The sequence below is a fragment of the Stenella coeruleoalba genome (assembly GCF_951394435.1).
Source record: "Stenella coeruleoalba genome assembly, chromosome: 13".
In the NCBI taxonomy this organism is placed as follows: Eukaryota; Metazoa; Chordata; class Mammalia; order Artiodactyla; family Delphinidae; genus Stenella; species Stenella coeruleoalba.
In genome coordinates this window covers 28,543,145-28,561,424 of record NC_137159.1, presented here as the reverse complement: position 1 = coordinate 28,561,424, position 18,280 = coordinate 28,543,145, and the positions used below count along the sequence as shown (strand labels likewise).

The window sequence follows — 18,280 nt, the reverse complement described above, 5'->3', positions numbered from 1 at the left end:
TTTCTTTTTTTTTACAATTAACATTTTATCTATTTATTTATTTATTTTTGGCTGTGTTGGGTCTTCGTTGCTGCACGCAGGCTTTCTCTAGTTGCGGTGAGCGGGGGCTACTCTCCATTGCAGTGCACAGGCTTCTTATTGTGGTGGCTTCTCTCGTTGCGGAGCACAGGCTCTAGGCACACGAGTTTCAGTAGCTGTGGCACGCAGGCTCAGTAGTTGTGGCACACAGGCTTAGCTGCTCCACGGCATGTGGGATCTTTCTGGACCAGGGCTCGAACCCATGTCCCCTGCATTGGGAGGCGGATTCTTAACCACTGCGCCACCAGGGAAGTCCCAAGGGGAGTAAGTTTTCTATACTTCACTCAAAGTGGAAAATGATGACACTAGTAAAATGCAGGAAGTTAAATAAAAACAACGCTAACGCTAGAGAAACCACCAAAAAGGGTACACTCAAAAACATTAGATGAATCAAAATGGAATTCTCTAAAAATGTTCAAGTAATTCAAAGAATTACTTTGACAAAGAAAATAGAAAAACATAAGAGAGAATAAACAGAAAACAACAAATGAAACAATAGAATTAAAACTTAGCATATCAATAATTACATTAAATGCAAATGTTCTAATTACACCAGACAGAGACTGACAACATAGATGAAAAAACACACCTGTATGCTATGAGCAAGAAAGTCACTTCAAATGAATATATAATGATATAGGCAGGTTAAAAATAAAAGAATGGAAAATGATATATCATGTAAACAGTAATCAAAGGAAAACAGGGGTAACTATATTATCATCAGATAAAGTAGATTTCATAGCAAATTACCAGAGACAACATAGGTCATTATATAATGAAATACTCAATCCACTAAGAAGACATAGCAATTCTAAATGTATATGTACCAAACAACAGAGCTGCTAAACATGTGAAGCAAAAGTGGACAGATCTGAAAGGAGAAATAGACAATTCCACAATTATACTTAAGAGACTTCAACACCTCTCTTTCAACAATTGAGACAGAAAGTCAGCAACGATACAGAAAAAATACAACACCATCAACCAATGGGAATCTAATCGACATTCATAAAACACTCTACCCAACAGAATATACATACTTTTCAAGAGTCCGCAGAACATATATCAAGAAAGACCATACTGTGGGCCATAACACAAACCTCAACAAATTCAAAAGAACTGAAATGATACACAGTATGCTCTCCAACCACAATGGAATCAACCTAGAAATTGATAACATGAAATAGTCAAACACTTGGAAACTAAACAACACACTTCTAAATAATTCATGGGTCAAACAGGAAATCTAAAGGGAAATCCAAAAATACACTGAACTGAATGAATATGAAAATACAACATATCAAAACTTATAGGACACAGGTAAATCAGTGCTGGGAGAGATATTTATAGCACTAGAGATATTTTACAGCATTATAAATATAGAGATATGTAGCATTAGAGATATTTTATAGCATTAGAAAAGAGAAAAAAACCTCAAATCAATCTTTGAAGCCCCCATACACCTCAAGAAACTACAGAGCAAAAACAAACAGTAGGAAGGAAATAATAAATATGAGGGTAGAATTCAGTATAATAGAAAACAGAAAAACAATACATAAAATCAATGAAAAGTCTGATTCTTTGAAAATGCCGATAAAATTGACAGATATCTAACAAATTATCAAGATAAGGAATGAAAGCACAGACATCACTACACACCCTGTAGCCATCAAAAGGATAATAGGGCTTCCCTGGTGGCGCAGTGGTTGAGAGTCCGCCTGCCGATGCAGGGGACACGGGTTCGTGCCCCGGTCCGGGAGGATCCCACATGCCGCGGAGCGGCTGGGCCCGTGAGCCATGGCCGCTGAGTCTGCGCGTCCGGAGCCTGTGCTCCAAAACGGGAGAGGCCACAGCAGTGAGAGGCCCGCGTACCGCAAAAAAAAAAAAAAAAAAAAAAAAAAGGATAATAAAAGAGAACTATAAACTCTTTTGACATAAATTTGACAACTTAGATGAAATAAACCAATTCTTCAAAAATCACAAATTATCACAATTCACCCACTAGAAAATAGTAATTTATATAGCCCCAGAACTATGAAGGAAACTGAATTTGTAAGATCTCCCAAAAAATAAATCTCCAGGCCTAGATGGTTTAATTGGAGAATTCTACAAAATGTTTAAAGCAGAATTAATCTAATTATGAATTAATTCTAAAGTCTCTTCTTGAAAATAGAAGAGGGAAAAAAATAGAAGAGGGAGGAAACACCTTCCAATTCATTTTTCTGAAGCAACCCTAACGTCAAAACCAGACAAAGACAGCAAATAAATAAATAAAACTACAAAACAATATCCCTCATAAAAATAAACACAAAAATCCCTAAGAAAATATGGGCAAGGAGAATTCAAGGTATGAAAAGAAATATACACAATGACTAAGTTAGCTTTATTCCAGGAAGGCAGGCTCATTCAATATTCAAAATCAATCAATGTAATCCACACGACTAAAGAAGAAAAATCACATGATCATATCAATCAATGCACTAAAAGCACTGGACAAAATTCAACACTTTTTCATGATAAAAACTCTCAGAAAATAGGAATATAAGGAAACTTCCTCAACTTGATAAACAGCATTTGCAAAAATTCTATAACTTAACACTATACTTAATGGGTGAAAGACTGAATGCTTTCTCTGGGACTCGGAACAAGGTAAAGATGTCCACATTTTCCAGTCTTATTCAACATAGTCCTGAAAGTTCTAGCCAGTGAAACAAAGTTAAAGAAAAGGCATACAGATTGGAAAAGAAAAACTAAAACTGTCCCTATTGCACATGACACTATTATCAACATAGAAAACTCCAAGGAATCTACAAAAAAGTCCTAGACTAATAAAGTTACAAAGATACAAGATAGACATCCAAAAATTAATTGTATTTCTACATATTAGCAATGAACATAATGACACCAAAATTTAAAATACAGTACCATTTACAATCACTTTTTAAAAAAGAAATACTGAGGTGTAAATCTAACAAAATATGGACTGAGTTTGTATGCAAAAAACTGCACAGTGCTGATAAAAAGAGATCAAAAGGGAGCTAAACAAATTGATAAACATACCATATTTGTGACTGGAAGACTCATGAAGTAAAGAAGTCAATTCTCTACAAATTGATATACAGGTTTAATACAACTCCTATCAAAATCTCAGCAAGATACTTTTGTAGATATAAACAAAATTATTCTAAAATTTATATGGAAAGGCAAAGGAACTAAATGAGCTAAAACTATTTTGATAAAGAAGATTAAAGTGGAAGGAATCAGTCTACCCATTATCAAGACTTATTCTATATAGTTACAGTAATCAAGACTGTGATACTGGCAGAGGGATAGACATATAGATCAACAGAAAAGAGAGACCCCAGAACAGACCAACACAAATAAGCCCAAGTGGCTTTTGGCGAAGGTGCAAAAGCAGTTCATTAGAGGAAAAACAGCCTTTTCAATAAATGGTGGTGGAACAATTGGATATCCATAGGCCAAAAAAAAAGGAGGGAGAAATTTTGAAGTCTCATTGCATATACAAAAATTACAAAAATCATTTCAAAATGAATCACAGGGGCTTCCCTGGTGGCTCAGTGGTTAAGAATCCACCTGCCAATGCACGGCACATGGGTTTGAGCCCTGGTCCGGGAAGATCCCACATGCCACGGAGCAACTAAGCCCATGTGCCACAACTACCAAGCCTGCGCTCTAGAGCCCGTGAGCCACAACTACCGAGCCTGCGTGCTGCAATTATTGAAGCCTGCGTGCCTAGAGCCTGTGCTCCGCAACAAAGGAAGCCACCGCAATGAGAAGCCCGCGCACCGCAACGAAGAGTAGCCCCCTCTCGCCACAACTAGAGAAAGCCCGCTCGCAGCAACGAAAACCCAACGCAGCCAAAAATAAAATAAATTAAATAAATGAATTTTTTTTTAAAATGAATCACAGACTTTTCATTTTTGTAAAACTATAAACTTTTAGGATAAAAAAAATCACCAGGGAAAATCCTCAAGATCTAGGGGTAGGCAGAGTTCTTAGAATTGACGCCAAAAACATGTTCCATACAAAGAAAAATTGGTAACTTGGACTTCATCAAAATAAAAAACTTCTGATCTGTAACAGACCTCTGTTAAGAGGGTGAAAAGATAAGCCACAGAGTGGGAGAAAATGTCTACAAGCCACACATCCAATAAAGGACTAGTATCTAGAAATATAAAGAATTTTCAAAATTCAACAGTTAAAAAAATCCAATTAGAAACTGGGCAAAACACATGAAGAAGCAATTCAACAAAGAAGATATACATATGCCAAGTAAGTACATGAAAAGATATTCAGCATCATTAGCAGTTAGAAAAATACAAACCACAATAAGTTAAAAAAGTTAAAACCACAATAAGATACTACTACACCTGTATCAGAATGGCTAAAATAAAAAATAGTGATACCAAATGCTAGCAAGGATCTGGAAAAACGAACCTACCTACATTGCTGGTGGGAACGTAAAATGGTACCACCACTTCAGAAAACAAGTTTAGTAGTTCTTCAAAAAGTTAAACATAGAGTTACCATATGACCCAGCAATTCCATCACTAGCTATATACCCTAGAGAAGTGAAAATGTTTGTTCACACAAAAACCTTTACAGAAGTATTTATAGCAGTTTCATTTTAATAGCCAAAATCCGGAAATAAGCCAGATGTCCTTTAATGGGTGAATGATTAAAAAACTGTGGTACAGCTATACCATGGAATACCATTCTGCAATAAAAAGGAACAAACTATTGATACACCACAACAATTTGGATGAATCTCCAGGAAATTACATTGAGTGAAGCCAATTCCAAAATGTTACATACTGTATGATTCCATTTATATAACATTCTTGAGATGGTAAAATTATAGAAATGGAGAACAGTTTAGTGGTTTTCAGGGGCTAAAGAGCAGATAGGGACAGAAGGAAAATAGTTGTAGTTGTAAGAGGGCAACATGAGGGATGCTTGTGATGATGAAAATATTCTGTACTTTGACTGTCACAATGGCAATATCTTAGTCCTGATATATTGTACTACAGTTTCTCATGATGCTACTAGTGGAGGAAACTGTGTAAAGGGTACAGGGGATTTCTGTATAATTTCTTACAAGTGAATTTCCAATTACTTCAAAATGCAAAGTTTCATTTTAAAAAAATCAAATAATAAATGTATAGAGTCAGATCCATATTTACCATTTAAAAATGCTTCCAATAGCCTATTTTACTATTTCCAGAGCTCTTCTCATTTCATTTTCCTCTTTCTTTTGCTATTCCAATGCCAAAAGATCTTTGTTGTACACTTTTCCCTTACAAATGTCAAGTAATTCTTTTACCTCATCAAAAACAAAATGTTTGGCTAGCTCCCTTATTTCTTTCCTTTTTTTTTTTTTAATGTGTTATACAAACATGTCTTTCCTAACATCAAACTCCATACCAAAAATGTTTCATAACATGGATTCAGTCAAGCTCAATGTCTGCTGTTTTTATTCATTCATATTTCTTGGTAAGATCACATTTCATATCAATACCCTTAAAATGTTATTGTTTATTGGCACCAGAGCTTCCCTAGAAAGTGAAAGTTAGTCGCACTGCAATGATTCTTGCTTGCTTAGATGTTTCACAGAAAGCAGAAGGGAGATACAAAAAGCAAGCACAAATATGAGGAAAGAAACAAAGCCACAATTTTTAAAGGAAAAAAACATAAAGAAACACTTTTTAAATATAGAGATATTGAGAACAATAAAAGCAAAGGTTCTGACATGCAACAAGACGTTAGTGCTCCACTATACAAAATCACAATGCCAAAAGATACACTTTCGTCCCAGTTTGTCATGTTCCAAGTATATAAAAACACAATCAAAATTCAAAGCCTGTGTTACTCCACAGCTTTTTAATCAAAAACAAATATGCAAAAGAGCCTTATTTAATCCAAATCATCATTTTTGGCAAATGGCCTTGTCACTTATCTAATATACAACAGAACATTTGTCCAGCTTCCTAAACACTGGAAACATCTAAATACCCAAAAAATGACAGAATTGTTCTTTTAAAAAGTTTGCTATTGTCATTGTTTTTGCTTTTGCTTTTATCAAATCACAGTAGTACCTGAAAGTAAATTCACTACAGTGCAAGATACATGTCAATCTGATGATCTCCAAGACTGTGAATGGGAGGCATGTATTTTAACAGAGTCCTAGTCCATATGTATCATCACAAATCACATTAAGGTAACCTAGTTGGTTGCAATGTGATAATTCTTGCTCACTTAGATGTTTAACCGGGCGATGCACGTTTTAAAGTTTTTTTATGCAAATATATATTACACGCTTAAATTTTATTTTATCAATCTCTGTGCTCTTGAGACTTATACATCTCAATTTTTTTTAAATTATAAATCCAGAACAGGGTAGGTTCCAGACATTCCAGGTAAATAACCTCCTTAATAAGGCATACATTTTCCAGGAAGTATACTCTAAATTACACAGACAAAACATCTATGGTTACTTTATTTGTTGGCAGTTTTTTAAATGGCCAAGGTGGGTTGGTCTTTAACATCAAATTTAAGACTGTTAGGAATAAAATTTTGGTGGCTTTAACGGCATTTCTTTCTTTCTAGAACACAACCCAAATAACTTCTAAAGAACCTTGGCCCTATCCTTAAGTACTCTCTCTCACTCTACTTCTTTTGAAGGAATAGAGTGGCTTATCCAGGTTCTTCAACTTTCATAAAAAAATAATATTCCAACCCACAGCTGGTTTACTTTTAAAGCACATACAGGTCTTACTTAACCTAGAACACATGCAAGTGATACATTCACAAAGAAAGGCAAAAAAATATAATCTTGAACTCACTGATACTTGTCAGTTATCAAAAACTTTGACTACTAAAAGCAGTATTTATGAAGACTTAACGTACATGCAAGGCATACACTCTTCTAGACTAGAAATTATGAAGACTGGTCACATGCATTTTACTAAGGAAAGGGTGTATAGCATTCAAAAGATTCTCAAAGTGATCAATAATCCAAAAAAGGGGGTAAGCGGGATAATGCACCATCAACTTCCACTGTAGGTATTATAAAATCTATGCCTTGATTAAGCCAAGACAAGCAGACAACTGCATTCCCTTGACTCCCTGCAGAACTGCTTTTACTAAATTGTGCTTTGGTTATGCCATATGCTTTCACTAAAGGACAATATAAGAAACAGCCTGTCACATATTGCTGCATTTACTATATGGCTATTAAAGTTACATTATACAGGGCCTTCTTTGTGAGGACATATGGGAGAAACAGTTCTCAGAACCAAGAATAGCTGTGCTTCTCCAAAGTAACTACTTTTTAAGTTTACACCATAACTCAAACAACAAAGCGTATCTCGTTTTTGCACTAGCTGCCGGAAAGCCTAGAGCCAAACTGATGGCCTACCTTAACAAACATAATCTTTTAACAGCTCTCACTCTTGACTTCATATTCTCTTTCCTACCTTTGTTTTCCCTCCCCCCAATTTGCTCACCACCTTTGATGTATCTATTACAATATCTTTTTAAATCATGTAGATTTTTGGAAACCATCTAATTCCTTTCTACAAGGCAAGGGGAAAATCAGAGAAAAAGAGAGAGAAAGAGAAAACAGTCAATTGTCAACCAGAATAAGAGGGGAAGGAGACTGAGAATAACCCCAAAACAGAGTTAAGAGAAAATTAATCACCCTTCAAAAAAATCAGTCAAAATGTGAAGGAAATATTAATGTTACCCGCAATTTGAAAGAAAACATTTAACATTCCAAGGACATCGAGGAACGTAAAATATAACTTACAGATACACATCACAAATTGCTTTCTAAAATAGCCAAAATAATAAAATATTTCATTATCACTATCTCTTAACTGACCTCTCCTTACTTCAAATATTCAAACAAAGTCCATGTAACATCAGCTAGTCAGCAAACTGTCTTGTTTTCTAAATACTCCAGCAGATACTACTACACTGCAAAAAAAGGCTTTACTCTTTTTTCCCACAGCCATAGCAGACATCTCTAAGAAATAAGCTATTAATCACATCAGGTTTAAGCTCAGCTTTATTTTTAACTCAGTTTTTACTAACTCCTCCCCCCTCATTATTTTTGCTATCTCCCCCAAGCAAATATTAAATGTCATAGTTGCTTAGCATCTCAACCCAGATTAACATGTTTCATAGAGAAGCTACTCACTAATTTTATTGCTTCAAGTTGTTTTCAGCTGGAAGCTTGATTTTGTATGTGAGTAAATAAATTACTACATCATTAGCGAATACTAAAATCTATCAAATCCAACGATGTAAAGAATCAAAATATCTTTATTTTCCTCAATGACCTAATCAATATTCATACATATCATATTCCAAACTAAAGCTACGTCATAAATGTCCTCTAAAATTCTAAACTGCTTCCAAAACCATACTAAATAATTGTCCTTATCAATAATTTTTTGCAACTAATTCATATACTAATTAGGTAAATGCTGGAAATTATGTAAACATGTGAATACATACCAGAACATTTTAACGTAAAGAATTTATTAAAAGGTTGACATCCTCTGATTTGCTAAGAACTGTATTTGTATGTGAAGCAGCATTATCTAATAATGTTACTGCATTCCCCCAAAAAACCTTCTGATTTCAAATTATCATAGCCTCTTGGTATAAGATTTTTTTTAATTCTTTTAAAATGTCTGTTTATTCATGTTCCTTTATAACTAAAACAACAGAAAGGCAGGTTTGAAACTTTCATTCCATAAAAAACAATAGCTTCTTTGTTTTAGTAATCACAACCCATTTTAGTTTGTACACTCCTGATGCATTTAAGCAAAGCATAATTATCAAAGGTTCTTTACTGGTGCTCCCAAATCAAAGAGAAAAATACCAACCCTATAGAAAAATAATCAAAGGACACGGACAGACAGTACACACACACACACACAGTCTTTACACATATGAAGAGATGTTCAGCCTCACTCATACAGTACAAATAAAAACGCTGAAATACCATTTGTCATTATCATATTAGCAAAAACTCAAAAGTCTAAAACACACTTTGCTGAAAATGCTATGGAGAAATGAGCAATCTCATAGACGGCTAGAAGGAGAACAAAATGGTACAACCCCTGTAGAAAGTAATACCTACCAAAGTACAGGTACACTCATTATTTTACCCAGCAATCCCACTTCTGGGAATCGATCCTACAGATACAGTAGGAAATGTACAATAAGAAATTACAGACATTCGAGATTATTCACTGCTGCATTATTTTGTCCAACAAAAGACTGGACATAAGCCAAGTATACAGAAATAGGGAACTGGCTGAATAAACCATAGTATATTTACACTATGTAGCTGTAAAAAAGAATAAGGGAAATCTCTGCATACTGATATGGACAGATCTCCAAAATATATTGATGAAATAATATAAAACACTAAGCTACAGAACTGCATATACAGTACACTGCTTCTTTTGTAAAAGGGGAGGAGAAAATAAAATCATATATGCCTATATTTGCATTAAAAATACAATGGAAGAATAAACAACAAACTAATAAAATGAGGAATAGAGGGAATGGGAAAAATACTAGATTTATGGTTCTATCATTTTCTTTCCACTTTTTAAATATTTCAAACCCATACAAATAAAGATAATTTACCCATTCATATTTTATTTTCAGAATTATACTAGGTAAAATTTCCAGATGAGTTTCACCAGCACTATATATTTGATCTAATGATAACTAATAAATTCTTCAAATTCAACATAGGAATGATTGCCAAATGCTACTCTCCCATTTAATTTCCCTCTGTGACTACTAATTTTTCTATGGCTTGAATCTAATTGATCAGATAACACACCAGAATAACCTTCCACTGGAAGAGCTTCAATGAAAATTTTTGTTTATTTAGCTCGAATAAAATCAGACTTGGAGCCCAATGCTGATTGAACCAAACCAGCACTGTCTTATCAGCTACAAGAGGGCTTTTTCAGTTTTTCATTTTTCAATTTGCTTGACAAGTCAATGAAGTTATTAAAATAAAACCTAACTTTTCTTTATTAAACCACAAAAAATTCATTATCCTATTCCATATTGTAATTGAAACTTATTTAACACTGTCCACCCCCTTTTTCCCAAATGTACAAAAATTTTAACTTATTACCAAATGTTAAGCTTTATTTATACAATGTGTACTTAGATCATAACATTTTAGTCACTAAAGTTATCATACTTATATTTGAAAAATTTTAACAATACTGCAAAAATATTTAAGATTCACAGGCATTAGAGGCCAATTATTTTAGATTACGCTTTTGCTGAAGAGAAAGAGGAACTCTAAAATCATATGTAATTCCAAAAAATAAACACTTCCAGCACGCCGAGGTTTTCAAGATTTTCAGCAGTTTTATTTTTTCCTCAAAAGCCTAGTCATATTTTTTAAGACAGTTAATCTACAAATCATTTAATTAACCCCCAAATAATTAACAGTTCATGGTACAATTATTTTATTCTTCTATTCATTCAACAAATATTTATTGAGTACCAACTGTATGCCAGGCACTCTTTCAGGTTTCCAGGATACAGCAGCAAACAAAAGAAACAAAATTCCTCCCCTCCTGGAATACACATTCTAATGAAGGAGACAATTAAAAATTATATCCGTCAGGCAATAGTAAGTGCCACGAAGAAAAATAAAATTCCTCCCCCTTTATTCTCTATTCTAATAAATGGCACCACCATTCACCCATTTACTTAGGCCAAGAGCCTTGGAATCATGCTTGATTCCTCTGTTTCTTTAACCCCTATAACTAATCCAATATTTTGGCTCTGCTTTCAAAACATATTCTAAATCCAACTACTTCTCATCATCTCCTCCCCAACATCTTACTGCATGCTACAACCATCTCTTAGTCCTTATTACTGCAAATATCCCTTGACTGGTTTTCCTGTTTCTTCTCTTACTCCAATCTTCACACAGCAGCCAGAATGTTCTTTGTTTAACTTAAGTTACAGCATGTCACTTTCCTGCTCAAAACTCTCTTGTACCTTGCCATATCACTTAGAAATAAAATCAGTCTCTTTCTTTGTCTACACTATGTGGACCCTCACTAATTTCCTACCATCACCTCCCATTATGCTTCTCCTGAGTCTTCACACTGTGCCTGCTGTCTGGAAGGTACTTCTCCCAGAGAGCCATATGGCTTGCTCCTTCACTCTTTTCAAACCTTTGCCAGAATAACTTTTTCTAATCACCTAATCAAAACTAATACCCCATCATATGTAACACTAACAACTAAATAACACTATTATTTTATGTATCTATGTGTTTGTTTATTCTGTGAGTGCTCCGCTAGAATGTAAGGTCCAAAAGGGCAGGGACATGTCTATTTTGTTCCCTGTTGTACCCCAGAGCCTGGAAGAGTACCTGGCACATAGAAGTTGTTCCATAAATATTTGTAGAATGAATGCATAAATTAATTCATGAATGAAGCCACCAAAATAATATAGATATATAATATATAACAATGTATAAAACTGTATATAATATGTTAACTGAAAAAGCAAGACACAACATGATAATATTCTTCTAATGTAATAAATATGGAAAAAGCTTAAAAGAAATATACAAATATAAGATTGTGACAGGGTGGTAGGATTAAGTTTTTTGTTGTCTGTTTCTTCTTTTTACAAGTCATTACCTTACATTTATAAATTAAAATATAAAAATTTTATTTTTAGAAGGGAGCTACTACTAAAAAATAAGCAATTAGCAATGGGAGATCATTTCTTTCCCCTCACTGATTGTCAAGGACGGAGTATATCAGTCACCTGAACTGCGTTTATAAAATTGTTTCCCATCTCCTCCTCCATTCTCCAGTCTATATCAAAGTAACCACTTCCAGGGTCTGATTATTGATGAATATTATATCCCTCAGCTGTATGAGTGGAAGGGAAAAAAAAAAGTCAAGAACCACTCCAAACACTAAGTTTTGTAATTAACATAACTCCAAAAACAGAAATACCTAAGTCCACATAGCAAACTCAAGGGTAAAAGGCAGATGATTCACATTATCGGAGTTACTACTACCTAGCAGGTACAGTGAAGAACGCTTTATCTCCTTTTTTTTTTTTTTTGATACTGTTCCTGCAATGTAGGTGGTATAATCCCCATTTTAAAGATGAGAAAAATTTGCCTACTAGGGTGGTAAATTGCTTATAAAAACAAGTAATTAATTGTTTAAAGAGGTCCATGCGGTGACCAATAATGAGACAGTGTCATAAACCAAGGATTATGATTAACTGGTTTCTGTACAACTTAGGTAACAGGGGAGAGCAGAGGATGGAAAACAAAGCCATGTGGCCAAAGGCACAGAAGTAGTAAGTGGGGAAGCCAGTTCCCCATATTTAATTATCAAATGACACTGAGCTAAACAGCTTTTGAAAATATTTCCCATATTTCTTTTCTGTAAGAGGCAGCTTTACATACAACTTAATTAAATAAGCAAGAGAGAAAATTGTTACTGTACCAAGAATACAGCTTTTTAACAACAAAATACATAAAGCAAAGGTCTAAAAGGAAATGCACCAAAACAACAGCAGCAGTGTTATAGGAGTGTAAGTAATTCTTAATATAGCTTCCAAAATTTTTAAAATGTTGACATAATAGCTTTTTTAATGTTTCAACAATGAAAAAGATCAAATAGGTAAGATTCTATCATTAATACACCTTATGTTAATCTTAAAGCTGAGCAGTATAACACAAAACCATTCCATGAGGTAAGACAAGAATCAGTCCCTAAAGTAAAGTGCTTTACCAAGATCAAATATAGCAATCACATCATTCTTATAACACAAGAACCTCAGAAATGGAAGGCAGCAACTAAGCTAAAAAAGAGAAAACCTTTACCTGAAAACATTAGAGCAAACTTCTTCCCAGGTGAGAGCACTCAACAAGGGAGGTCAAGCTGAACAGCAAAGTCAAACAAACACAATGACAGGGTCTTGAAGGTTACATTTCTGCTACAAATAAGGAATATAAATTTAATGGCAAAAAGACCAAGATAAATCAACCAGAAACATATCTGGGTTAGAAAAATGGCAATCAACAAATGATGCTAGAACTGCATATCAACACGTAAAAGAATGAAAATGAACATCCTTCCTTACACTATAGGCAAAAATTAACTCAAAATGGATCACAGACCTTAATGTAAAGATAAAATTATACAACTCAGGAAAAAAACAAGAGGAAATCTTCATAATCTTGGGTAAAGCAAAGGCTTCCTAGATACAACACCAAAAGCACAAGCAAAAAAATAAAAACTAGATATACTGGACTTACATCAAAATTTAACTTTTGTGCAACAAGAAAAATGAAAAAACAAACCAAAAGAATGGAAGAAAGTATTTGCAAATCCTATTCCTGGTAAGAGACTTATATCCAGAATATATAAAGAACTCTTACAACTCAATAATAAAAAGACAACCGAAGTAAAAACTGAGCAAAGGATCTCAATAGACATTGCTCCAAAAAAGATAAATAAATAATAAGCACATGGGCTTCCCTGGTGGCGCAGTGGTTGAGAGTCCGCCTGCGGGTGCAGGGGACACAGGTTCGTGCCCCGGTCCGGGAGGATCCCACGTGCCGCGGAGCGGCTGGGCCCGTGAGCCATGGCTGCTGGGCCTGCGCGTCCGGAGCCTGTGGTCCGCAACGGGACAGGCCACAACAGTGAGAGGCCGCATACCGCAAAAATAATAATAATAAGCACATGAAAACATTAACCATTAGGGAAATGCAAATCAAAACGACAGTGAGACGCAACTTCGTATCCACTAGGATGGCTAAAATAAAAAAGATACTAACAAGTGCTGACAAGGATATGAAGAAACTGGAACACTTACACATTGCTGGCAGGAATGCAAAATGGTACAGACATTTTGTTAAACAGTTTGGCAGTTCCTCAAAATGTTGTATGATTCCATTTATACAAAGTGAACAGAATAGGCAAACCCATAAAGACAGAAAGTAGTGACTACCTTGGGAAGGGGGACAGAATGAAGAGTGAGTGCTAATGGGTATGGGGTTTCTTTTGGGGGTGATGAAAATGTTCTAAAATTAGACTGTGGTGACCGTTACACAACTCTGTGAATACACTAAAAAACACTGAATTGTATAGTTTAAATGGGTGAACTGTACGGGATATGAATTATATCCCAATAAAGCTACTGTTTTAAAGGCAATGTATTTCACTGTTAAATTTAAAAGTCTGTTTTAAAATCTTAAATAGCAATTAAAACTGAATGTTAATTGCTAGCACCCAGAGAGCAAAGTGAGGAAATGGCTTATTCTGAATAACTGATGTGAAAGAAGACTAGAGATATGTAAACGTGATTTGAAAAATGAAACTATGAAGCTATTGTTCATGAGTGATTTGTGATCACTATTTTAGCATTAGCACTACAAGGCAAGAATCAATATTATTTTAAAAACAAGACATGCCCTAACATCTTATGGGCCTCTTTCCTCATCTGCAAAATCAGGACTTGTAGTTAACAAAATAATTTTTGAGATGAAGACAGAGAAGAAAGAGATGGCTGCTTTCCCAAAAGAATTTGCTAGGCAACAGCCTCTATATGCATGGATAAGCTTGGGACTTTCAGAATTACAGTAAGTAAGGAAAGGCACTCCTTATGATACATGGGAATCAACTAACATTGCATTTACTGTTCAAGCTTAAATAAGGTTAGTTATATAATGAAAAAGTCAAGCCACTGTGGCTCCTCAAACAAAAAGGGATAAAACTGGAAGAATAATTTGGTACCACAAATTATTATTATCTAGTTCCTCTTCACTTACAAAACCTTTCTCAGGAACAGCTAAGAACCCGGTGCCTTAAAAATGCTACCTCAGAAGAAACAGGAAAGACTATGAAGAGGGATAGAGTTTGAGATTTACAGTTAAGAGTAAAGTTAGGGAAGAGAGCCTATGGCCTTTATCAAACCTGTTTAATAACTGTGATGGAAAACCAGGAGATAATGATTATGGAAGTGCACCCAGGGTAAAGCATGAGATGTGAAACATCAAGTCTGTGCATGCTGCTGCCTCTGAATGGAATAAGAAAGAAAGATGAGATCGTCCCCTGTGAATATGGGAAGAACAAGCTAGACTAAAGACAGAGACAGTGTATATTACTTGTATTATAGGATGTTCTAGTAATTGAATCTTGGGTCTGATAGTAAGATTTAGGGTTATCCACCAAAGACCAGACGAGGCCAAAAATGAAAAGCCCCTAATAATGATAAAAGGGAGTCAAGAAAAGCAACTAAAAGTAGTAGGATAGTGCAGCGGTTTTCAAAACTTTTTTTTTTTACCATGTCCCCTTAGGACAAAAGATCCCTAATCCATATACCCCAACAAAACCTGACTTTCCAGTGAAAAAAGAACTCAGTGATAACAATGAGGCAAATCTGTGGGAGAATGAGTAACATATTTTAAACATAATATGTATACTCTTCAGACAAGATAATGGAAAATTACAGGCCAAAATTCAGTTGAACAAATATGCACTACTATTCAGTGGAGAGCTAACATAACAAATCACAACTAAATTGATAACACTAAATTAAGTCATTTATCCTATAAACCAAGAACGACAGCAATTAAAAACCGCAACCAACTCAAGACAACATTAATGGTGTTCTGATGAAGAATCCTTCCTCAAAACTCTGGTAATCCCAACTGTTCCAGCAGGAGCTTTGCTTGGCTGCCAACTATATAGCTCAACAGCCAAATTTCTTAGTAGAACACTGAAACAGCATCCTCAGTAACTCTAATAACATTTTGTTTCATGAAAACCAAATATTAATAACCATTAATAATGTACATAGAATATCAGTAAGTAGTCCTTAGTTTTTATAAAAGTAAAGATAATGAAATGAGGGTCATTCACCCCTAAGAACTCAAGAAAATGTAAAAAGAGAGGAGCATGACGGTCATGATCATAATGCAGTAAGAGACAAAAAGCAAACTACTAAGGATGGTCATGTCCCATGTCCAGGGATGGCACTGGTAAAACTGTGCTAACAATATGCCCTGGAGAAGGAAGCTGTGCGGCTGGAAATGAGGAGTCTAGTCTCCAGCCTGCCCCTCCTTCAAACACTTTCATGAGGCAACTCTCCCCATGAAAAAACAAAGCAGTGAGTAATAACTTTTTTGAGGGGAGGAACAGCGACCCAAGACTGTACACGGCGGGTAAGATAATTCTCTCTGTTGGCTGCATGGAGACCAGAAGGTGCCACAGGAAGGACGAAGATAAGTTAGTTCTAGGGCACTAATAAACTGAGGGGAAAGAAAAAGGTAGTTTGAAATTGCGCTTGGTGAGTAATTAACATAAAGTACTGGTAGATGGTGATCCCCAACTGAGGCAGAAAAACAGAGATTAAGAATGCAGACTCTGGATCCAGAATGCGTGAGCAGGAATCACGACTCTCCTAATTTATTTTCTCTGTGACCTTGGGCAAGTCACTTAACCTCTCTGTGCATCATCTGTAAAAGGAGGGCAATAATAGTACCTTCCTAATAGGGCTGTTGTGCAGTTTGAATAAGTTATACTTGTAAATCGCTTAATAAATGTCTTGCACTTTACATAGTAAGTGGTACCTAAGTTTTGTTAAATAAGTTGAGGTGGGTGGCGGCTTGTTTTGACAACTCCAAATAAAATGGGGGTGTGTGGGCAAAGTAATGGTCACAGGGAACGGAGGGGAGATAACGTCTCTTCGGTGAGGAGTACCAGGAGGCTGCACACTTGGGGAGGTCGTCCTCCTGACAGGGCTCAGCGAGCACCCGCTCACAGGAGACGCTGAAGGAAACTTCCCTCCTTCCAGGCCTAGGATTTTCAAGAACTCGAATCTGAGAAGTGGTTGTGATTCTGAGGCAAGAGTTTAATTTCCGAGCAAGAGACCGTGGGGTGAATTCTGTTTTGCCTGAAGAGCAGGTCTTGGGTCTAGGGCAGGACGGGGTTTGAGTCGGAGACAGAAGGGTGATGTCCTCAGTGGGAAAGCTCTGCTAAAAGCCACCACCTGCCGGGCGCGCTCCCGCTGCCCGCGCCGGTCTAGCCTCGGAGGGAGAACGACGGCTGCCCCAGCCCCAAGGGAGGCAGGAGCCTACAGAGTAACGGGGCTGCCGGCGCCGACGGTCGGGAAGGGACCCCCCGGCGAGACTGCGGAGGGGGACCCGCCTCACCGAGGGTGGAGGTCGCTCGCCTGGCTCTCCGAAGGGAGGGGCCGGCGCTGGCCCTGAGTGTGGCCGGCCCGGCGCACAGCCCGGAGGAAGCCTGCCCCCGGATCCCGCCCGTGCCCGCCCATCTGTGGCCCCGGTACCCAGGGTACCTGAGCGTGGGCCCGATGCAGGCCGTGTCGGTGCTCTCGATCTCTCGGAGGATCCGCTCGTGCTCCGCCGCTGTCTCCAGGCTCTCCGCCTCCGCCATCTTACCCCGCTCCATAGACTGGGGGTGCCCGGCAGCGCGTGCCCTCCTTCAGCTCGGCTCACCTTTCGCTCGCTCGCGCTCTCTCTCTCTCCCTCTCTCCCTCTCTCTCGCTCTCTCTCTCTCTCTCTCTCTCTCGCTCCTCTCTCTCACCCCAGTCTCCAGAGCCTCCTGAGCCTCCTGCTACCCGCAGGACGACCCCTCCCTCACATGCGGCACGCCCCCTAACGTCCCCGCGTCCGCAGACGTTCCGCGCAATGCCCGCTGGGATTGTAGTTCTCTGGGAGATGGGGTTCCACACGTTATTCATTGAATCGGCAAACGTGTTAAAAGCTCCGCTCTAAGGCAGGAACAGTTAAGGACTTCATATGCAACGGAGATTAAGTCCGGCAATGGCACTAAACCTACAAATTCTTAAGACCCATGCCTCAAAGTGCAAAAGCCTCTATACGCACGAATATTAAGAAAGGACGAACTAGGTTTCTGCGGACAGCGATCTTACAAGTTAACAGGGAGGAAAAGCTCAAAACTAAGAAACCCGAAACTAAGAGATAAGGCATAATGTACCTGTAAGCCAGTTCAGAGAATCGAGCACAGTGATCACTTCTGGCTGCGAAGGATTCATTGAGAGACTAAGCCTGAACATTTTTTAAAGATGTGATTGCAAGGTGTGAGGAGCACCCAGAAGG

General features: G+C 37.0%; 1 protein-coding gene across 9 annotated transcripts in view; it reads right to left on the bottom strand.

Annotated features, from left to right (window-relative positions):
- The window catches only part of EXOC6B (exocyst complex component 6B), a 717,212-nt gene extending 699,433 nt beyond the window's left edge, over nt 1–17,779 (bottom strand). For all 9 annotated transcript variants that reach the window (XR_013830987.1, XR_013830988.1, XM_079940498.1 and 6 more), the window contains exon 1: nt 17,497–17,779. Coding sequence is in view for 7 of the 9 variants with exons in the window: in XM_079940498.1 (XP_079796624.1) it covers nt 17,497–17,609 (113 nt within the window). In the remaining 2 variants the exon portion in view is untranslated. The remainder of the gene's footprint in view (nt 1–17,496) is intronic.
- Nucleotides 17,780–18,280: the final 501 nt, after the last annotated feature.